This window comes from Balaenoptera musculus, chromosome 10 (assembly GCF_009873245.2).
Source record: "Balaenoptera musculus isolate JJ_BM4_2016_0621 chromosome 10, mBalMus1.pri.v3, whole genome shotgun sequence".
Lineage (NCBI taxonomy): Eukaryota > Metazoa > Chordata > Mammalia > Artiodactyla > Balaenopteridae > Balaenoptera > Balaenoptera musculus.
Genome location: NC_045794.1, coordinates 12,421,922 through 12,446,597, shown reverse-complemented (window position 1 = coordinate 12,446,597; position 24,676 = coordinate 12,421,922). Strand labels below are relative to the sequence as shown.

General features: G+C 37.9%; 1 protein-coding gene across 1 annotated transcript in view; it reads left to right on the top strand.

The window, feature by feature from the left end:
- Positions 1-13,005: 13,005 nt before the first annotated feature.
- Positions 13,006-24,676, top strand: part of RERG (RAS like estrogen regulated growth inhibitor) — a 107,489-nt gene continuing 95,818 nt past the window's right edge. The window contains exons 1-2 of the mRNA XM_036867479.1: positions 13,006-13,233; positions 16,932-17,095. Coding sequence (XP_036723374.1) covers positions 17,035-17,095 — 61 coding nt within the window. The 5' untranslated portion in view covers positions 13,006-13,233; positions 16,932-17,034. The remainder of the gene's footprint in view (positions 13,234-16,931; positions 17,096-24,676) is intronic.

The window sequence follows — 24,676 nt, the reverse complement described above, 5'->3', positions numbered from 1 at the left end:
CATGGGGTGACTATAACAAGGCTTCTATGTGTTCAAGTAGCCCTGAGCTGTCCCACGGAAAGCTTGGGAATAAGAGAAATATATTCACTTTCTGGGAGTTAAACTAGGGACATGAATGGTGTGGGTATCTTACTGGAGAACTCAGACTTGAGAGTCATCGTAGCTGAAAGCATGGTGGACTTGGCCAGCACGGGCACCTGGACATCTGGGGGGGAGTGGAAAAGAGGATGGAATTCCTAAATAAACAATTGACAAAGACATGTATATATTTATTTAGTGCCAACCAGCCTTTGCCTCTGCTTATCTCCCAGTCCCGGATTCTTGCTTCTATATTTTGACTTTGAAAAAAACCTGCCTGTCTGCCCCTTTTTCACTGAACAACTCCCTAGACTTTCACATCCTCCTATTTCACATTCTCCTATTTCACCTTGGCTTGTCCTGCCTGGACTACGTAACTCCAGTCCTTGAGAAGCCTCTCTGGCTGGGGCGACAGATCAGTTAATAGGAGGTAAACATTTTCATAGCATTTGGTAAAATGCTGTAAGAATAGATTCATGCTCTAACGTAAGAGCTTCTCCTCGGGTATTCATCTCTCTTCTCTTCCACCAGCCAGAATCAGCACACTTGAAAACCTCTAAATATCAAATCTGCCCTCTTTTGCTGTGCATTCATCAGACTATACGATGGACAGCACCATGAATATTTTTAGATGCTTAAGATGTTTTTCAACCTAGTTTTGATAAAAGATCTGCTTACCTGATTTGCAGAATCTTAACTTGGGTCTATCTGAGGCATTTCTTTAACTTGAGTCTTTACAATGAAAACAAAAATGTATAATTCAAGAATGACTGTCTTATGTTATGAAATTAGGAATAATTACATCAATCTGCTTATATTGCCCGATAGTTGATGTTACTTCCCAATTCATTCCTTTTAGGGAACTAGTAAAAGACTAGGAGTAGGAGAACAAGCTCTCTCCTCCTTGATTCCAGATTAATTTTATTACATAATCCAGATTCCATTGATGGTCTTCTGCCAGTTTTAGGTTACTCTTGTTCCACTCTCAGATGTGACAATCACTTCTTTGTGTCAGAATTAAAGAATTCTCAGCTCTTGTATTAGTTAAAAGTTTACTTTAATTGCAGATCTTTAAGCTACTAAAATGTAAAAGAAATTGCTTTCTTCCAATGTTTTTGGTAAACACCTAGAAATAGCTTTTTCTTGGTTTGTATGTTTTGCCCGCCTCTGAAATTCTGAGCTCCATGTTATATTAAGAAGTAAACTGTAAATTTTGGTGCTTGCTCCAGCAATGCTATCTCCTGATATTAACTTCTGGCTAAAGGAAAGGAAGGACTAAAGGCAAACTGTGTGTGAAATACAGAAAAGGGTACTTTCAATAAGGCCACCTAAAGGGGGCTGTACTGGAGTCAGGCTTTTATAAAAGTGAGCCCCTTGTGCCATCAGCCCTGTGGTAGCACTAATATGCCTGGGACTGCCAGCGGCACAGCTCCCGTTCCCAGTCTCAGACGTGAGTGACAGCATCTTTCAACTCACTTCCATGCCTTCCTGTCATCACTCTTCCTAAGCAAGCTGGCTGAAATATCATTCACCACCACAGGAGAAGAGCGTATGAGGCATCTTGGCAGCGTTCATGTAAGAGATATAACTCTACAGATATAACTCTGTAGACGCCAACCATGTATCCTTTTTTGTACTGATGGTTTTGTTGCTGGGCCCATTTTCCTTGAACAGGCTTTTTCAACCATCTCCAGAACGCATGTATCAATATTAACTTTGTATTTTCATTATTTTTTTTAAAGAACAATATAATTTTTGGTTTCTAACAACTATAATACATATATCTTCATTATAAGATGAATTCAATAAAACCAACTAAAACATTATAAATAAACGTAATGTCCGCTTTAATCTATGAAACACCAACCCTAGATACCTCTCCAGAGGTAACTGTTTTCATTTGTCTGCTTTACAGCCTTCATATATTTACTATGAAGCCATGTGTGTATGTTTGTGTAACCACATAGAAATTATATAGGGTTTTATACATAAATTATATCAAATTTTATATACTCTATCCTGTTTTTGTGTTGGAAATATTTTTATGTCAGTACATGTGGCAATACTGCATTTTTAAAAGATGATGGATAGTATTTCTTATTTTAAAATGCATCCTTTAGATGGTTTTAAAATGTATTTTTAGATGGTTAAATATATTAAATAAATTATGTTTGGTACATAGTTCCTTAATACAACGACACAGTTGGAATCAATGAGGCACATCCATAGGTAGTGACATGAAAAGATCTTTATGTTGAATGATGAAACGAACAATTTGTAGATTATGATTCAATATGTGACTTTTTAAAAAAAGTATGTTTTGGGGTATGTGTGTTCATGTGTGAATACAAAGAAAAAGATGAAAGGATATGATCTAAACTGTTAAAGCTGGTGGTTTTATGTAAGTTTTGGCTTTAGGTATTAGTGTTGGTGGAGCTTTGATCTTTATTAATATCTTTTTTATGTATTTTATTTAAAATTTTGGAGACACTTAGCTAGGGACAGTTCACCAGATGAAATATTAAATCAGAAATTGCTATGTATTTATTTTATGCTTAATTATCCACAGGTTATACATATATTTGATTATATTCTATTTATTTTGTTCAACAATAATGAAAATGAATTGAGTTCCATCTCGGTGCCAGGCACTGTGCTAAAAGCTGTGAATAAATGGTGTATTATTTTTCAGCATCTACAATTTTCCCTGAGTTAGCTGCTTATGTGAATCAGTTGGTGGCTGTTATTAAACTTTAGAATTTCTAGTAGCTGGTAAAATATTCTTAAACTTTCACCTCCTACTCACCCACTCTTTCCTACCTCAGTATTTTCTCATTCCAGTCCATGGTCATACTATCAATTGGATTCATAAAATTACCATTTCATTTAAGAATAGTTTCTTCTTTCAACCCAATTTAGGACAGAACAGCTAGGAAAATGACCCTGAGTGCGTATGGTTTCTTAACCTCTTTTTAACCACAAGTCATATGTCTGATTACTTCATCCTGATTTGTGAGGTTTAAAAAAATGTTGCGGTTCGAATAGTTTTCATATATCATTAGGGCAAAGTTAGAAAGTGGAAAACCACGTGGACTTTCCTATGTAAATAAATTTAGCTTTGCATGTAGACTGTGTGGTAGGCTGATTCTTATTACGAATATGTTATGCAGGTCCCACAAATTGTCAGAACTTTGAAAATGTGTTTCTAATTTCCTGACAGTTTATTAAGTATAGCTCATCTGATGTCATCTGAGCAATATTAACTTCTAATAAAATCTTTACTATTCCATTTGAATTTATTAATTTCTTCAAGCCCAGCTTATTAACTATAGAGGTTACTAAGTTGCATTCTCTATGAACAGATAGTTTCTCTCTCTCTCTACCTTTCTCCCTCTGTCTCTCTCACACACATAGACACACACACACACACACATACACTACTGCCCAGTCCAAAATCAATATACCAAAAACTAATAAGATTTCAATAAGAATTCCAATTCTACTAGAACAATTTAATCTCCAGTGAGCTGGAAAAAATAGTTTAAACAGAGATGGGCTCCTGAAAGTTACATTTAGTTCAGCGATTATGGTTCAAAAATCTGCTCAATAAGAAACTTGCTTTTATAGCCTCATATGGTCATTCACTGGCTTTCCCCTTTCCTAATAAAGGTCTCATTTTATTTATGTAATTACAACAACCCTTCCCACCATGGCAGGGAAAAGGATTCAGGGTGAAAATCCTCTGCAAAAGAGATACAAAATATTAGCCATAACTTACTTTTCTCCAAACATGCTCATTCTTAATATTCTTGTTGTTATGCTTAGAATAACACCAGCTGCAGAACTGAGAGTGGGAAAGAATGGAGGGAATCAACCTTGGCCAAGGCAGGGAAATCTCACTAAGAGAGATGGACTCAGCAGTACTGTAAAATAGTGGAGCATAATGATCAAGAACATGGGCTTTTGGCTGACTTTCATACATGTAATGGTACAGAATGAAGATCAGTTGAAGAATCACTCTTTCCCTTTGATTAGTGTTTGCATGGCATATCTTTTTCCATGTTTTTTTTTTCTCAGTCTACCTGTGTTTTTATATTTAAGGTCTGTTTAAAAAAAAACCACATAGTTACATCATTTTAAAACAATCTGAGAAATTCTACCTTTTAATTGGAGTTTTTAATACATTTACATTTAATGTAATTACTGAGATAGAGTGCCTTAAGTAGAATCTCATTTGTTGTCAATTTGTACCATCTACTTGTTCCTTTATTCCTCCTTTCCTGCCTTCTTTTGTATTAATGAAGTGTTTTATTTCATTCTTTTTTCTATTACTGTACTTTTGGATTCTTTTAGTGTTTTCTTAGAAATTGCCAAAATGAATTCTTACTATTAGTCTGTTTTAAATTAGTAATTTTGCCATATTCCAAACTGTGGAAGAAACATATAGTAGCCTAACTTCTTTTCTATTCTCCCACCTGTTTGCTCTTGTCATATATTTTACTTCTAGGTATTATTTTATCCCCACAAGATATTTTAATGCTTATGGTTCCTATTGATCAATATTCATTCATTTTACCTATATTTTTACCCTATCTGAAGTTGCTGATTACTACTTGAATTTTTTAATTTCTATCTGTAATCTTTTTTCTTTTTTTCATTGTTCTGCCAACAAAGAACTCTCTCAAATTTTGTTTCTCTGAGAATGACTTATTTCAGTAAATATAGAATTTTAGTTTGGCACTTTAATTATGTCATTTCATTGTCTTATGTCTTCGTTACTTTCTCTCGAGAGGTTACTGCTCATTCTCATTGTTTTTCCCTTAAAAATAATGTGTCTTTTTTTTCCCCTGGCTCCTCTTAATATTTCCTCTGTACTTTGGTTTTCAGTAAGTTGACAGTGGCGTGCCTAGGTGTAGTTTTCCTTTTATTTATCTTGCTTGGGTTAATGGAGGTCTTTGAATTGGAGGATTACAATCTTTCATCAGATTTGCAAAATTTTCAGCCATTATTTCCTCAGCTACTGCTTGTATCCCATTCTTTTTTTGCCATTTTTTCTATAACTCCAGTTACAAGTGTGTTAGATCTTTCACCCATGTTATACATTTCTCATGCTCTGTTTTGGTCTTTCCATTTTTTTTCCCTCCATGGTTTACTTTGGATATTCTCTAATGACATATCTTTGAATTTACTAATCCTGTCTTCTGATATTTCTCTCTGCTGTTAAACCCATCAAATGAGTTCATTATTTCAGGTATTGTATTGTATAGTTCTAAAGCGTTTTTTGATCATTTTGTTTTCAATTGAAGTATAGTTGATTTACAATATTATATTAGTTTCAGATGTACAACATAGTGATTCAGTATTTTTACAGGTTATACTCCATTTAAAGTTATTACAAGATAATGCCTATAATTCCCTGTGCTATGCAATATATATTTGTTGCTTATCTATTTTATACATAGTAGCTTGTATCTCTTAATCCCATACCCTTATCTCTCTCCCTCTTCCCTCTCCCTACTGGTAACCACTAGTTTCTTTTCTATGTCTGTGAGTCTGCTTCTTTTTCACAATTTACATTCATTTGTTTTATTTTTTAGATTCCACATATAAGTGATGTTATACAGTATTTACCTTCCTCTGGCTGACTTATTACACTTATTTCCATCCACATTGCTGCAAATGGCAGAATTTTATTCTTTTTTATGGCTGAGTACTATTCCATTGTATATATGCATATCTCATCTTCTTTATCCACTCATCTGTTGATGGACATCGGGTTGTTTCCATATCTTGGCTATTCTAAATAGTGCTATTAGGAACATTCAGGTGCATATATCTTTTCAAATTAGTGGGGCTTTTTCCAGATATATACCTAGGAGTGGAATTGCTGGATCATATAGTAGTTCTATTTCCAGTTTTTTTTTGAGGAAACTTTATACTGTTTTCTACAGTGACTGCACCAATTTACATTCCCCAACAGTGTACAGGATTCCCTTTTCCCTGAATACACACCAACATTTGCTATTTGTAAACTTCTAGACAGTAGCCATTCAGACAGGTGTGAGGTGATATCTCATTGGGTTTTGATTTGTACTTCTTGAATAATTAGCAGTGTTGAGCATCTTTTCATGTGCCTGTTGGCCATCTGTGTCTTCTTTGGAAAAATGTCTATTCAGGTCTTCTGCCCACATGTTGATTGGATTTTTTTTTTATATTGACTTGTATGAGCTGTTTATAAATTTTGGATATTAACCCCTTAGCATAAATTTATTTGCAAATATTTTCTCCCATTCCATAGTTGGAATGGAATTTTTTTTTGTTTTGTTGAAGGTTTCCTTTGCTATACAGAAGATTTTAAGTTTAATTAGGTTCCACTTGTTTATTTTTGCTTTTATTTCTTTTGCCTTAGGCGACAGATCCAAAAAAATATTGCTATGATTTATGTCAAAGAGTTTTCTGCTTGTGTTCTCTTCTAGGGTTTTTATGATTTCAGGTCTTACATTTAGGTCTTTAACCCATTTTGAGTATATTTTTGTATATAGTGTGAGTAAATGTTCTAATATCACTCTTTTACATGTGGCTGTCGAGTTTTTCCAGCACCATTTATTGAAGAGACTGTCTTTTCTCCATTGTATATTCTTGCCTCCTTTGTAGATTAATTGATGATAGGTGCTTGGGTTTATTTCTGGACTTTCTATTCTGTTCCATTAATCTACGTGTCAGTTTTTGTGACAACCCATGCTGTTTTACTACTGTAGCTTTTTAGTATAGTCTGAAATCTGGGAGGGTGATACTTCCACCTTTGTTCTTTTTACTCAATATTGCTTTGGCAATTCAAGGTCTTTTGGGGTTCCATATGAATTTTTGAATTATTTGTTCTAGTCCTGTGAAAAATGTCATGGATATTTTGATAGGAATTGCATTAAATCTGCAGATTTATTTGGGTAGTATGGTCATTTTAACAATTTTAATTCTTCCAATCCATGAGAATGGAATATCTTTCCATTTCTTTGTATCATCTTCAATTTCTTTCATACATATTTTATAGTTTTCAGCAAATAAGTCTTTCACCTACTGGACTAAGTTAATTCCTAGGTATTTTATTCTTTTTGATGTGATTTTAAATAAGATTTTTGTTTACTTTCTCTTTTTGATAGTACATTATTAGCATATGGGAAAGCAACAGATTTCTATATATTAATCTTGTATCCTGTAGCTTTGATTAATTCATTTATTAATTCTAATAGTTTTTGGGTGTAAACTTTAGGGTTTTCTTTTTTTAATAAATTTATTTTATTTATTTATTTATTTTTGGCTGAGTTGGGTTTTCATTGCTGTGTGTGGTTTTTTTCTAGTTGTGGCAAGCAGGGGCTACTCTTCGTTGTGGTGCGCAGGCCTCTCATTGCTGTGACCTCTCCTGTTGAGGAGCACGGGCTCTACGTGCGGGGACTTTGGTAGTTGTGGTGTGTGGGCTCAGCAGTCGTGGCTCGTGGGCTCCAGAGCGCAGGCTCAGCAGCTGTGGTGCACGGGCTTAGTTGCTCCGCAGCATGTGGGAATTTAGGGTTTTCTATATCAAGTATCATGCTATCAGCAAATAGTGAGTTTTACTTCTTCCTTAATTTGGATGGCTTTATCCTTTCTTCTTGTCTGATTGCAGTAGCTAGGACTTCCAATACTATATTAAATGGAAGTGGTGAGAGTGGGTTTCCTTGTCTTGTACCTGAATTTAGGGGAAAGGCTTTCAGCTTTTCACCACTGAGTATGAGATTAGTTGTGGGTTTGTCATAGATGGCCTTTATTATATTAAGATATGTTGCCTCTATACCCACTTTGATGAGAGTTTTATCATGAATGGATGTTGAATTTTGTCAAATGCTTTTTCTACATCTATTGAGCTGCTCATGTGATTTTTATTGTGGTGTATCACATTGTTTGATTTGTGAATATTGACAAATTCAATTTCACTACTAGTGATCAGTCTGTTCGAATTGTCTGTTTCTTGATTCAGTCTTGGCAGGCTGTATGTTTCTAGAAATTTGTCCTTTTCTTCTAGGTTGTCCATTTTGTTGGCATATAACTGTTCATAGTATTCTCTTATGATTTTTTGCATTTCTGTGGTATCCATTGTTATTTCTCATCTTTCATTTCTTGTTTTGTTTATTTGGATCTTCTCTCTCTTTTTGGTGAGTTTGGCTAAAGGTTTACCAATTTTGTTTATCTTTACTAAAAAACAGCTCTTGGTTTCATTGATATTTTCTGTTGTCTTTTTATCTCTATTTTATATATTTCTTCTCTGATCTTTATTATTTCCTTCCTTCTGCTGACTTTGGGCTTTGTTTGTTCTTTTTCTAATTACTTTAGGTGGTAGTGTAGGTTGTTTATTTGAGATTCTTCTTGTTTCTTGAAGAAGGCTTGTATCGCTCTAAACTTCCCTCTTAGAACGGCTTTTGCTGCATCCCATAGATTTTGGAGTGTTGTGTTTCCATTTTCATTTGTCTCAAAGTATTTTCTTATTTCCTTTTTGATTTCTGCATTGACCCATTGGTTTTTTAGTAGCATGTTGTCTAGTCTCCACATGTTTGCTCTTTTCCCATTTTTCTTTCTGTAATTGATTTCTAGTTTCATACCGTTGTGATCAGAGAAAACGCTTCATGTAATTTCTATATTCTTAAATTTGTTGAGACTTATTTTGTGGCCTAGCATGTGATCTACAGTAAGTCCCCTACATACGAACTTTCAAGCTGCGAACTTTCAAAGATGCGAGTGTGCATTCACATGTCCAGTCACATAAGTTAGTTCACATGTCTGGCGTACATTGTCACATGCATGCATTCTCTACAAGTAGTTGTGCTTTTGTCTACTTTACTGTACAGTACTGCATAGAGTACAGCAGTACAGTATCTTTATTTCAAGCCCAGGATGTCTGGAAGCAAGTGTAAAAGCAGCAGTAAAGTAGCTGGTACTGCTAAGAAGCACCAAGCAATAACAATGGAACTTGCTGTGCAACACAAGGAACTTACTAATGAAGACTTGACAGAATTGGAGGCCCAGGGAAAGCACAAAGAGAGACAAGAGGAAGAAGAAGTAACTGAAGAACTGAAGAGGTTCATGACACAGAAAATGGCAAGGGATTTCCTTTATTTGAGGAGGCACTGTTAGTTTTTGAAGCACAGCACCCGAACGTAGAACAGTATATGAAGGTTGCAGCAGCTGTTCAGAATGCAATCCAGTGCTACTGTATCATCTATGATGAGAAAAAAAGAGCTACTAACCAGACATCACTGGATCATTTTTTCAAGAGGGTAGATAGAGTTGAATCCAGCAAGGAACCAGAACCTGTGCCGTCAAAGTCAGGCATGAGTGAAATTGCAGCTTGCCCTCCATCTCCTATTGCTGATGATCCTTCAGCTCTACCATCTCCCACCTCCTCTCCCTCCTCCAGTCAGTAACTCTTCTTGCCTGTTCACTCGATGCCAGCCCTTGTATGCCAGCTGTTGTACAGTACTACTGTACTTTTCAAAGTACTGTACTGTAAGATTAAAAATGTTTTCTTTATTTTTTGTGTTTCTTCATTTTTTATGCATTATTTGTGTGAAAAGTATTATAAACTTATTACAATACAGTACTACATAGCTGATTGATTGTACTAGTTGGGTACCAAGGCTAACTTTGTTGGACTTACAAACAAATTGGACGGACGAAACTCACTCTCGGAACAGAACTTGTTCATATGTAGGGGACTTACTGTGTCCTGGAGAACGTTACATGTGCACTTGAAAAGAATGAATATTCTGCTCTTTTTGGATGTAATGTCTTATAGATATCTATTAAGTCCAACTGGTCTATCGTAGTTAAGACCACTATTGCCTTATTGATTTTCCATCTGGATGACCTGTCCATTGTTATAATTGAGGTGTTAAAGTCCCTTACTATTATTGTATTATTGTGAATTTTCCCCTTTATATCTTACCTGTTAGTATTTGCTTTATATATTTAGGTGCTCCCATATTGGGTGTATATACATTAACGAGTGTGATATAGATTTTATCACACTTTAAAGCACTTTATTAGTTTTAGTGGCACTTTATTAGTGTTACAGAACAAATGTAAAATTGTAAATCTTGATAAAAATAATATAGAAGTAAAAATATAGGAGAAGGGAAGGGGAAGCGAGAGGAATAATAAGAGACTAATTTCCTCCTTTTTAAATGGCAAGAAGTCAATTGACATTGACTAAAACAAATATATGGTTAAATATGAACCATATAAATATATAAATAACCATGTAAATTTAAATATAAACAAATATATGGTTAAACATAATGAATTCAGATCTGATTATTATGTAATTAATAATTTTAATCTTTAGGATAAAATATCTTGTGAGGTGAGTTAACATCTAAAATTCAGCCATCTTTTAAGGTTCACTTTCATTTCTTTATCTTCTGCTTAATTTAGTGTATTTTTAAATTAAAAATAGCATTTATTTATTTATTAAAAGAGTATGATTGCACTTAGCATATCTACATGCCATTTAATATATCCACCCATTGATTCATTTATGTTCTACAACATCTTGAAGGTCTCTTATGGTAACAATGTTTATTTCTGAATAGTATGATTTTGGGGGTGATTTTCTACTTCTTTGTATTCTTTCAACTACTTGAATTATTTACAATGAACATGATTGGCAACTACACACACACACACACACACACACACACACAATTCCAGTTTGTAATGTGTTTTGGGCTTACACTGATGATTCATCTACTAGTTTTGTGTTAGAAGTTTTAGCTTAGGCCTGAAGTCAGGCTAAGGGACCAGAGGATGACAAGACCTCTCCCCAGGGCTATTGCTGCCCAGCAAGCAATTATTGTGGATCCTTAAGTGCAAAATATCCTCTCTCCTTCTTTCTGATCCATGAAGCAGTCAGCATAAGGGAGACTGGCTCTTTTTTTTTTTTTTTTTTTGCCACTTTTGAGACAAAGGAAACACTCCCATAGAATATAGGCTACATACTGAAGATATCACACAATGGGTGTCAGGCTCCAATGTAGCTATTTCACCTCTCTGGGTATAGCGCGTCAAGAGCTACAGGTGTGCCTGCAAGTGCTTCCCTAAGTGAGAGAGCAATGCTGGCCTATATGTGCTAAGTAGGAGGATGGAGACAACTTGCCTAAGTTCTATAGACAAGTTCCCAAAGAGCTATTACAAAAGGAGCCTGGCTTGGACCCTCTTCAATAACTCCAATTAGGTAAGAGTGGCAAAGTAGGAATTCAACTTAAGTCTCTGTAAGAAGGAAATATAGGTACAGATATAGATAGATACAGATCTTTTTATTAACTCCTTCCATGGGTAACACGTGAGACCTGAACACCTCAGTGCCACAAAATTCCATGTAATTGGATTTCTATAAAATTCCATATAATCTACCTGGACCATTCTTTCCACATCGTAGGCTTTAAAAACTTCCTGCATGCCGAGACACTGCAATCTCTCTCTCTCTCTCTCTCAGACCTCTTTCCTGAACTTCAGACCCAAATGTTCATCTACTTACTAGCTATTCTGTCCCAAATTCAGCAAGTACAAGTACATCCAACATACACTGTCCCAACTTGTTCTTTCTCTTCATTCACTCAACAACTGTTTTTTGAACACCCACCATGTGCCAGGCATGACTGTAGAGCCTGGAAATACAGAGATGCATATGCTATATTCCTACATTCAGGAAGTTCAAATTTTCATGGAGAAGACTGAGAAATAAAAACAAATACAATGCAAAGGCGATGATAGATCACAGGGAGCTGAGACATAGAATCGGGTCATCTAAAGCAGGTCGTGTGTTTGGGGGGGGCAGGAGACAGATTAGTGATCAGGAAAGTCACAGAGGAAACAGTGTTTGAGCTTTCTCCAAGAATTTGCAGGACTACTGCTGCACAGCAAGGCAATTCTTACCTCTGCCGCAGACCCAGCTGTTCCGGTCAGCGTGGCCCACATCTCGCGTCTGCAGTGGCTTTCCAGGTCAGCCGGCCCTGGAAACTGCCTCCCTGGTTACATCTCTTCCATCAAGGACACGCTGAAGACTGTTCACTTAGCCCTAGGTCCCTGTCTACTCTATGCGGTGGTTTTCTGGAGGCCACCTGGTATCTTGCTAAGAACACCTAGGTTTCAAAGGAAAAAAATAACGTAGGTGTTTCCTGCTCCTCTAATCAAAAGTTTCTTAGTCTTTGGGAAATGATTTCACCTCTCTGAAACTCACCTCCTCCTCTCTGAAAGGCTAATAATTTTAAATACTAGTGCTTACCTCAAGGGAGGGTATAAAACACCAAATGAGGTGAGCGATGTGAAAGGCACAGCACGAATATTAATCATCTTTGTTAGGTTTTGAGGAGGATGGACGATGACTTCAAACGTTATAAATGCGGATCTTGTAAGGACAGTGTGAAGCTTTTGGAACTTTCTCAAATATACAGATATGAATTTCAGTTGAATTCACTATTTATGTCTCTTCCAGCATCTCAGTTTCCAATCCGGTCTGGATTTCATTCCAGCCATTTACTAGCCTTGGACAAGTTATTCTAAGTTTCCTCTCGGGTATCATGGGGATAATTAAACGTGTCTCTAAGGGACGTTGTGAGGATGGTTCGAAGTATGGAATAGAAAACATCACCTAGTAATGCTTTCACACGCAAGGTTTTGACCAAGGAAAGAGGTCCTTCTGTGGGAACCTGGAGACCGGGAACTGAGCAGGGGCAAAGGGAAGCCTGTCTCCGGTGCAGCGCGAAGGCGGATATTCGGATGCTCGCACTCACCAGCCGGGGGCGGCCTCGCGGGAAGAGCCGGGCGCTGGCCCCGGTAGGGGGCGCCCGAGCGCCGCACTGCAGCATCCTGGCGGCCTCTCCGGGCTGAGCTCGCGTCCTGCCGCAGTCCCTCGGCCGCTAGTCGGAGCGAGTGGCGGCGAGGAGATCCTGGCCGCTCCGCCAGCACTTGCCGCAGCTGCCGCCGCTCCCACCCGCGATCGCAGCCCAGCAGCTGGGAAACGCCCCCCCCGCAGACTGGGCTGCGCAGCGTGGGAGGGTTAGCGGTCCCGGAGGAACGATTCCGAACTTGCAAGGGGACCGCGGCTCTCCCGGGCCTGGAGAGTATGAACAGGTGAGTGTCACGCACGTGCCCAGGTGGCTCTTTCGGGATTGCTTCCTGCAGACCCTTTCGAGCCCCTGAACGCTCGGCCTCTGGGGCGGTCCTCCTGGTCACTGGGTCCTCCCAGGCGGGGGTTGTGGGTCACCGAGAGGGAGATGTGAGCGCCGGCGCCCAGAGCTTGACAGCGCCCTCCGTCCCAGCTGAGACCGAGAATGCCCTTTTGACTTAGGCTGCATTTGCTCCCTAGGTCGAGAACAAGTGACCTGCAGTCCACGATGGGCTTTGTTTGTTTATCATTTCCAGGATACCTGTTGCTTTCCGAGCAACGGTATAGCCAGGGGTGTCGTACAATCATCCTCATCCCTGTGCGTGCTGCGTTGTGATAAGATAAGGGAGAATTTCTGACAATGAGACCAGGAAAACTTGATTTCAGAGCTAGAGAAGGAGCAGCCCAAAGAGAATCTCATTCCCACGACCAGACTAGATTCTTTGCTTCCCTAAACACCTGCACTTTATTTTGATGAGACCATAAATATAGAAGTTACAAAACTATTACCATATAAAGATGCTTGCTTTTTTTTTTTTTTTCCAAAAGGAAATAGAAAGCATGGACCTTGAAAAGTGTAATAGTCTTGGGATTGATTTACTATGGATAAATCATTATTTTTAAATAAATATGAAAATCGGGTTACTAGTGAAGTAAATGTCATAGGCCTATTGAATTGTAAGCTCCTTGAAGGTGACCATTTAGCATAAATGTGGGATGAATCAATGCATGCATTAATGTAACATAGAATTTGGAGTCTTGCTTTTTTCTTTTCTTCTTCTTTCTAAGCTTTCTTTTGGTACCTTTATGTTTAGGAAAAACCTTTAATCTCTTAAATACCTAAGTGTGATTTTAGCTTTAGGAGTGATTAGAACTGAGAAGTTTTTGTCCTAATAAAGCACTGGCCACGTAAAAAGTGAACGGCAGCTTCAAGACCCAGCCAGAATATTTTGCACAACAACATGAAAAAAAACATTTTCTTCGATCCGTGTTATGGAAGGTCTTGGATCATGAATTATCTTAAACATCAGAGACTTGGCAACAGGTCCCTTATTAAAACAATTTACACATTTATCTTTGTTTTCTATCTTTATCAAATGTAACTTTTCACATTTTCACGTGAGAAAATGGTGAAGGATATATGTCAGTTTTGTGTCTTCCTTTAAGGGATTTTTCTAAACATAACCTAAGATTTACAATAACTAGCTGCATCTTTATTAGGTTATGTATGAGAAATTTAACCTACACAATTTTTCTTTCTTATGTGAAATTCCTATGCCTCTGAGGCCATTTGGGAGTTACTGAAAAATTTAACTTAACAAATGTTTTGGGGTTTTTTTTTTTTAAAACCACATTTGATGGCTACTTTCTTGAGGCGTAAATCAGATAGTAAATTATTTGGATTTTTATGTGCATGGGAATGAACAGTTCTGTATGAAATAACAAATTGTTGTTTATACAAGCTCCAGACACTTGCATGTTCTATGTTTCAAAGAAATGCTTGCCATTCTTATTCGGAATTTAGTTAATACATCTCAATAGATTATGCTTCTGTGATGCTTCTGTGATGAACCACTGAGCCTTAAGCATAGAGGCCTTTTCTCTTTTTTTTTCCTTTTTGATTTTCAAATTCTTTTAGATTGTATCTTTTTCTTTTTTTAACATCTTTATTGGAGTATAATTGCTTTACAATGGTGTGTTAGTTTCCGCTTTATAGCAAAGTGAATCAGCTATACATATACATATATCCCCATATCCCCTCCCTCTTGCCTCTCCCTCCCTCCCACCCTCCCTATCCCACCCCTCTAGGTGGTCACAGAGCACTGAGCTGATCTCCCTGTGCTATGCGGCTGCTTCCCACTAGCTATCTATTTTACATTTGGTAGTGTATGTATGTCAATGCCACTCTTTCACTTCGTCCCAGCTTACCCGAGGCCTTTTCGTAATGAATGCATATAAAATGACAAATAATGAAATTCTTTTTATCTTTAGCCAAAAGTGTGGGACTGGACAAATTACAGATGTAAAAGCTTCTGGTTTTTGTACTATTAATGATCACTAGGGAGTTTGTTCATTATTGGGATGAAGTAAACAACAGCCAGTGTTATTGTTGACCTTTCTGTCCTTCGGAGGAAGCTCTGGCACTGTGGAAATCAGCAAATACAAAATTTGTGAGGTACAGGTCCATAGTTTAGATGCGTAATGAAGGAGACGATTACACGTTAACGTCTTTGTAGAAACACTTTTTCAGAAGGACTTTTACTTTTTTCTTTCTCTGGAAAAGCTCTTTTTGAAAATTTGTAGATGCCAAAACTCTGGCAGGAACAGTTCATGTGTTTAGATAACAGACTTGAAAGTGAAGTCTTGTATTTAGGTTGAAAACATCAATAGCAGAAGTTCAGAATAGGGGAGCCTGCAATTCACGTGAAAAATGGGAGCCTTAATATGAGTGTGCTGAAATATAACTACAGTGCCAGATGAAGAAGAGGTCGCATGAAACTTTTGCTGGGTCATTTGTCAGGTCATATCTCAAGGGGCGAATTCAGAGGATGCCACATTTTTAGAGTGATTAAAATGGCAAATACCAGAGAAGAGAGCTGCACATGGTCAAGAGGGAAGGTGAGGGTCAAAAAAACATAAACAAGGACAGATGTCCCATGAAGAACCAGGGAAGATGATTGGGTCTCATTTTCCTAGAAAGTAGACATCTAGAATGGGGCAAAGGTTCCTAATAGCTGCTTGGCTACTTGAAGGGCTCTGAGTGAAAGAAAAGAAAAAGTTGATATAATGCTCCTCCTCCCCCCATACCTGGAAGTGATAAATTAGACCCAGGATGGTTGCTAGATGGTTGTCTGATCAAAAAGGAAGGCTGGATGGATTTTTCTGTTGACTCCAAGGCTTTTTCCAATTTTACATTTCCATGGTACCAAGGACCTAGGTGTCCTTCCTAAAGCACCCAACTATACAAAATGTGCTTACATTGTATATAATGTCACTTCCCAAGTGTCAGGACAGTACCGTAAACTAATTTACTTGAGGTTGTCATAGAAAAGGAATCAGAAGTCAGCACATGGCATTTAGCTTTTGTGTACCAGGGCATTGTGCCCAGAAAAATATAATCTAGATGTTATATATCAATTTTGGAACATGGGTATCTGTCACATGACTCAACCATGTGATCTAGTGTGAACGGAGATAAAATTTAAACCTTGGAATGCAAATTCAATCGTATTACAATGGGATACACTAATATGAATGTGTATTATTCAGCCCAAAGGGAAATAAGAGTTCCAAATGTGACTCTCCCCATGTGTGTATGTATATTGGATGTTTACAGACATATGGTAAATACATGTATTCACAGGCAAGTATTTGTTATCAATTACTGACAAAAAACTTTCTTTGAGGAAGTACTTTTGAAAATGCTATCTTGTGTAAAAATGCATTTTTTAGAACCAAACAGATCTACGTGCAAGTCCTGGATCTATCACTCTTTAGTTGAATGGTTTACAGTATATTGCTAGGACCCTCTCGCAGGATTGTGGTGAAGATCAACAGGGAAGATGTTGATCGAGTGAATGGTGCTGGCACATAGGAGATGCTTTAATAAATATGAGTTTCTTTCTCCAGTCAGTTATGAATTCCCAAATCTCTTTTGTTGAAGGATTGCTGCTTTACAGTGATATGGTGAAACCAAGGGCTGGAACCAAAAAGATCTTCTCAGCTCTTTAGTTTGAACCACAGTGAATTGTCTACCAGCAGCCGGCATGGCTAAAAGTTCAGAGGTCAAACTGGCAATATTTGGGAGAGCAGGCGTGGGCAAGTCAGGTAAGATTTTTGTGGTGGTTGTTTGTGTGTGTGTGTGTCTCTCTCTCTCCTGTTCTCCTGTGTTGCTCTTTTAGATGAAGCCTCTTTCTCTTTATCTAAAATTTTCATTTTGCATAACCAGGTTTTATGTCCTCTTTTGCTTCTTTATGGTAAAGAAGCTCTGCTGGTAATACACAAGGCAATGGATACATCACAGGTCTTGGTATTCTGAGGAAGGATGTTCAACTTCCAAAGAAATCAGATTGTAGAAATTAAAAAATACATTTGCTCTTTTTTTCTCTATATGAGATCTTGAGGGGCCAATGTAATATCTCATCAATCTTGATATTTTCAGCAACTGGCTCAATGTCAAGCATGTGTTGGGTGCTGAATAAATGCTTGCCGAGGGAATATATCTTTACAAGAAACAGAATGGTATTATCACCCAACACGTCTAAAATTGGGGAGGACTGGTGAAAACTGGGGCGTGTGTGACCTCAAGTAAGACAGCTATTGTCAGAACCTCTGGGGTGAATTTAAATGATCCAGTTGTGGCTCACATTGGTAATTCAGAGGCTTTTGTATTTCACACCTCAGTAAAGGTTTGCAGACCTTTAACATGAAGGGTGAAATGGTAGAAGTGAAAATGTATCTAATCCAATTTGAGAAATGGATCTCAGATTTTATAATTAAATGTTAAGTACATGTTGCTGAAATATCAGGGCAACGTGGTTTTTCAGATAACGCTGCTTTGATCTCTCACTGGAGGAAAGACCCATAATTGACTTTGCCCATTGAGCTCTTGGTTCTCAGGAAAGGACTCAAACAGACACCTAGTAGGTGTGTGTTTGTAGAGGGAAACCCATTCGGATCATCCAGTACAACAAGTCATCCACATAATCTTAAACAAACACGCGTGAGCAGCTTTAAATTCTGTGACCAACCTCTCTTTCCAAACCGGCTCTCTGGTATAATTTCAGCAGTAAATCTTCCCTATTCTAAGTTCTAAGTCTTTCTCTCTCTCTCTTTTTTCTTTTTATTTTCTCAAGAGGGCTCTTTTCTGCCATCACCCTTTTCTCCTGCTTGCCACTTGCTCTGGCCTCTGGCAGAAACCAAGCAAAAAAAATAGATAGTTGACAAGGCTAAGAAACTGCCAGCCTTCAGGAGATCGAAGATCGTTAAACTCCTCCCTATTAATCTCCTCAGTGTTTCCTGATGGCATGAGAACAAACAATTTCTGTAGCTGGTGGAAGGCTCTGGAGAATGAGGAAACTGTTCCAGTGAGCGGAGGATCAAGGAGATGCCGTGTGTGGGAAGACATGTTCTAACAAGAGCTGGTCTAAATTTTTCGCGACCGAGGGATCTAGACTTAGAGCTCAGCGTTTAACATTCATGCATGCAAAATTTAACACAGGCAATAAGAGAAGGGGAATTTTTAACCTTACATCATTACCAAATAACTCTGCATCATTTGAAAAGTGAAACATAAAAACAAAAATCCCAGTGGAGAGAACCACTTAACTCTATGTACGGTATACCACCCTTTTTCATCTGTATTATCTCAGAGCAAACTGGGTATCTCTCCTGTCAAGGCTGATCCACCAATTAGACCTCAGTTAGACCTCAGTTTCCTTTGTCTTCCCCCAAGTTGTTTCAATTATTTCTTTAAGGATTCTTCTCATTCTCTACTGACCTTTTCCCCTTGAGCATTCTTTGTCCACTACTCCATCTTTTCTTTTCTCCAAGGTTATTGAACTTGGGCTCTGCCCTCACTGTCTTAAACATTTTTGGACTTCCATTCATTGCTTAAACATGGCAATCTTCCACTGTGATCATGCTGCTGAAACTGCTTTGTGAGGGTCACCACAAATCAATATCCAACCATCTATGAATCTTTCTCCGTTCTGGTCTTCTTAGAACTCTTGTTACCGTTCAACATAACCACTTACGCTTTCCTAAAACTCTTCCTTCCAGGCTCCCATGACATCACACTTCTTGGCTTTCCTGCCACCTCTCCATTGACCCTAAGCAGCCATCTTCATGCGCTGCTTCTTATTGGCCTACCTCTCTCAAAGATTGGGGCTCTCAGGTTCTACACACCATCCTCTTGTCTTCTCACTGCAGACCCTCTCCCTAGGGGAGAGCCCTCACGCCCAGAGCTGAAGATGACACCTGCACACAGAGTCCACATTCTGTTGACCTTGGTTTTAATTTATGGAAAGTGCAGAAGTTGAACTTGTTCATTTAGGTCCTTTCCAACTCTAAAATCCGATGACTCTTGATTAATGACTCTTCTTTGGACTGGTTTTCCTGTCCCCCTTATATACATTCTACCATGCGTGTTTATTTTCATTTAGGTGAAAATGACAGTGATAGACCACATGCCTTTAAACAATTGCCTTTTTGTCTGTCATCTATACACAGACAGTGTTTTCCACGTGAGACTGTTTTCCTGACACCTTGTAACCACACCTCCCGTTTATAAAGTAGATCGGTTTGACTTATGCATGGGAGACAGTTCTGAGACCTTTTCCCATAGTTCAGTGAAAACAACCATAGAGTACTTCATACCTTATCTCTCGACTTTGAAACCAGACTGTGAATTCACGTTTATACTAGTTCTTAATTAATATGGATATCTCTGCCTAATCATTGCATCCCACCTTCGCCTTCCTATTGTACAGATTCAATTTGTCTTATAAGTAACTTTTGTTTGTTTAAGTCTGCAAGAAATTATACCTGCTGGAATGTAACTACGGCTCCTCACTTACTCAAATGCCTCCCCCAGATGGTCATGACCCACCCGTGGGCTCAAACAATCCATTTCTCACCAAACGTTCCTGAGAAGGGGCGGCAGCTTGTGACCTTGGAGCGGTAGAAACTGAGCGTCTCTGATTTGAACCTGGGTCTGTGTGAATTGCTTCAGAGGCTTCAAGCCTTACCTGGCCCATCTGCTTTCCTGCACACTCAATACCAATTTGGAATTTGGGGTAAATAAGACCATATTGGCCATTTGCTAATGGAGTCAAGAACAGGAGACCTGGAGGCACACTATTAGGTCTGACTCCCAGTTCTACACTTTATTAGCTGTGTGAATTTAGCAACTTTAACAAGGTACTTAAATTTTCAATTTCTGCAATAATATGAAGGATGTAATAGTGCCTATTTCAAAGAGTTGTTGTTAGGACTGACTGAGTTATTACACGCAAGTCTCTTAGAACAGTACCTGGCACATAGTAAGTGCTCAAGTATATTAGCTTATATTATTACAATTTTTCAAGGTATGCTCTTCTTCATTTGTAAGTTGTCTAGTGAAACCATACAATCAAAGATATATCTACATTCAAGTGGATATTTGGGTTTTCAGTAAAAGTCAGAAAGCTTATAAGAAAAAATTTTGTGTTGCTGCTCAGCACACCCTGAACACACACACACAGAGACACACACACTTTCTCTGTGTCTCTCTTTCTCTTAAATCCAGAGTCTGGTTTATGTCAATTACAGCTTGACCACTGCTGATCATAACAACACTTCTCCTGGCTAATATCTTGGAAATCTTGGAAAAACAGCCAGAAGTATATTGTGTCATCAATAATTAACACCGTTAAATTTGAAAGTGCTTCTGGTATGTGGTAGATGGTTTCCTAAGCCCAGGTAACAGATAAGCCCTCCATGTTTAAAACAGAATTTAACGTTAACCAGAAGTCTTTGGTTGACAGGTTGACATTAGAAGCGTCAGCACAGGCGAAATTTAATAATGTGTTAATTACAAAACATGTCGGGTATGTGTACATGTGTATGTATATTGCAGTATTTACAGGGTCTTTTGTATCGGGAGGATTCTTCTTCCTTCTGTCTAGTTTTGGCAGTTCTTGCAGTTCTGTCTTCAAGTGAGCTTCCTGGCTTGGCGAGCTTGCTGGTTCAGCATGGCGAACACTGTGTGGAATCTTCAAAGTGGAGAGCCAAGTTTTTCCAGCCCTTTGCTTCTTCTCTTGCCCCAGCAGAGTAAATGTTTCCTTTCTCTGGCTAAGGGTAAGGCAGCCAGTAATAACATGGCATGTAGGGCATAGATTTCCTTACTCGTGTGTGTCAGCCTGTAATGTGGCAGGCTCCAAGTAATGAAAGCAAAAAGACCTGCCATAAAACCTACAATGCACACCATATTTATGTAAATGATTCCTGGATTCACATTATTCGAATGTGTAGTAAGTGGGAGGAGTTGAGAGAAAAACAACTGAAATTTTCAGTTGCATTTCACAGTTGACGTTCTCATCTTAGGACTGAAATATTGTGTGCCATAGCTAAATATATTTCTTGAAAGGGATAGTCTCAAAGTTAATGGAGTAATGCTATTCTCTGATTCAAAAGCCAATTGATGCACTCGTCCGTGAAGGCTTAAGTTCATAGACTCAGATTGCTGGGCTATGAATTGGGTGCCAAACACAAACAAGCATGTGATACAGTTTCCCTTGGCACAAAGAGATTTATTTTTTCTTCCTTTTTCTTGTTCTTGTTTGCTTTTCCCCCTCTCTCTCAATTATTAAAAGTTTTAAAAAGCCTTTTTCATTTTATTTTCAAGTGGGACAGGCAGGGACAATTCTGATTTTAAATGTGACTTTTCCAATGAGCGCCAGATACTGCTTTAACATATATGTTTCTTTATGGCTGAGTTATGTTTATGAGATCTCATATATATTAAATAAAGACAATATCAATAGCATCTTAGGTAGGTCAATTTCCTTATGCTATAGAGCTCAGCTTTGTGTTTTAGAACTTTTTCTTTACCCAAGTAGCTATACCAGTTCATTCCCTTCATTTATACTTCATGGTGTAGTATGATCCTTCTTAAACATTGTCTTCAAAGTACTTCTAAAAGAAGGAGGAGAAAGATCTAGGGGATTGGGTCATGCAAGCATCTCATTACAATCATGTAATTATTTTGCATGTTTTATTACTTATAGAAATATAGGCAAATTTTAATATTGATCCACAATATGTCTATGTTTGTTTGAATATAAAAACAATTTTATCCCCAAATCAGTGACTAAAATGGACTCTTCAGGAAGATATAGCAAATTGATCTGTGGCTTCAATAACGCCTAGGCTTTGGGTCCAGTTTCAGGACCACGAGCAGAGGAAATAGCCTCAGCTGTGTGCATCACATGAATGTGAGCGCTGGCAATGGTCCTGTACCTCACTTTTTACCTACTTAAGTTCCCAAGCAGCTCTTCAAGTTCTCGGTTATTCTTGTTCTAAGATTATACACTATAATATTAATGGTAATTTTTCTTTAAATATTTGTTTAGGTAAAAAGAGGGATAGGTTGTGTTTCAGGTGGGTGCAGAAGTTCCACAGCTCCTGGAAACGTGTGTGTGTGTGTGTGTGTGTGTGTGTGTGTGTGTGTGTGTGTGTGTGTGTGAAGAAGTCTTTCCTAAGTGGTTGTTGAAATTTAAAGATTACCGGAAATCAGGTCCATTGGTTCCTGTGTAGACGGTAGTTAGAGAAGTAGTTGTTTTTTAATGGACTGGGACAAAGGGAGGAAGGTGGCATTGAGACAAGTTTGGATAATGCTGGAAAAATAGCTGTTCTCTTGTCATAAATTATGGTGATGTGGTTACCTGCGGCTTTCAAGCATTTATACCTTCCTTTACCTGCAAAGATAGAAAAGCAAAAAGAGACAAACAGCCAAAATGAGTTTATGTTCATTTGATTCTTCCACCCCAAGAGGAATAAAAGGGTGTTTTCAAACTGCAGGTGTATACCTATGGATATGTACAAAAAGTCAGACTTCTGTGCAAGGCTTAAGTCACGCTGACTTTTCTTGCATGCCCAGAAGTTAAGCAAAGATGAGGAATCGTGCTTATAAGGACTTAGAAAAAGAAAGGGAAAGGAAAGAAAGAAGAGGAAAGAAAAATTAAAAGAATCAAAATCAGTTGTTTATTGGTGGGTAAACATTTTTGTAGGCTGGCAGTGGCCAATTCTTAAGCTTTTCTCCCAAGAAAAATATAACTAGGAAAGAAACAATACTGGAAAACAAAACAAAATCAAGAACTGTTTTTCAAAGTCAAAAGGACATATCTCTGTCTCTGCTTTTTTCTGCTGGGATATATTATCAAAATTCAATTGTCCTTAATTTTTATCTGATGGCTAATTTATTTATTGAAATATTTTGCTGTAGTTTAATTATCAGTTACCAATTGGTTCCATTTTGATCTTGACTTGTTTTCTTGGCAATGGACAAAGACTAAATTTGAGGGAGGGAGTGAAGAAAATTGTAAATCATCCTTGTAATTCCCCTTTTTATTACTGGTATTTCTCCAACTCATGGGTTTGGGGAAATCAGCCAAATTTTCAAGGTGGTACTGGCCTTGAAGCCAAAATTCCAGTGCAAACGCATCCCTATTGCTCCAGCTGCCTTTAAAAATTGATGTGGTTTCAGAAAAACAGCCATAATTTCTTCCATCCCATTAAAAATGAAAGTAGATATATTATGAAGACAAGGCAGCCTGAAATAGGTAATTTCAGCCTGGAATAAGCAAACAGATAAAGCTCCTATACATACACATGAGAGAGATTCTTACCTAGATCACCCAGCTTATTGGAGCCGCAGCCAAGTCTAGAATCCCAGTTTATGACTGTGCAAGGCTTTTGCAACTTTGCTACTAAGTGTTTTCATTTTGTATCACCCCGTTCCTCTCAAACACCTTTTATTAGGAAATGAAATGATCATTAGAATTTTGTAATATGAATTTTGTAAAAAAAAAATCTAAAGAGTTTTATTTTTATAAGAAATTTCCAGTAATCAGTGAATTACCAATGCATGGCAAAGCCCCCTGGGAGTACGGGGTAAGTTGCCAATCAAAACAACCAAGATTCTCAGCAACCTGTATATATAGGAAAGTTCCCCTGTAATGCAGTATTCCATTTGTTATAGCTTTGGATCAAGAGTAAGAAGACTGATGAATCATCTTCTACTAAAGGGTACACTTTCCGTTGTTAAAAGAGAATATGATGTGCCATGTTCTGTCAGCATGATCTAATGAAAAAAAAAAGCACCCAACCGAACCGAGTGAAAGGATTGGGGTTTAAACTTCACCTTCATCCCATCCATGACTCTCTCTTTCTATTCATCTGTCAAATGATACTTTTATTTGCTTTTTTTTTTTTTTACAGTGATGCAGGTCGGATAGGCTGTGAAGGTACTTTGAAAAGTTACAAGTGTGATATAAATATGGTCCTAATACTATCATGCTTTTATTATTGAAATCCGTGCAGTTCTTCCCCTGCGTTCCTTAACATTCGTGTTTGGAAAAGCAGTACGGTTGGTTTCCTGGCTGTCCATCACTGCAGGCTGGGCGAACACGCTCAGGTCAGTAGTTGGCTATGAGTGTTCCTCCACTGAGTGTATAATGTTACAGACTATCCAGAGGTTGTAGAGTCTATGCTGAAGGAATTTGCACTTTCAAATGTGTGAAATGAATAGACATTAAGTCAGGGTGTTTTCTTAGGCTCAGTATGTAAGGGGGTCAAAAAAGGAGAAGAGTTTAGGAAAATAATTTGGACTTATGCCTTATTGGAGAAGGAAATATGGCATGTTATAGA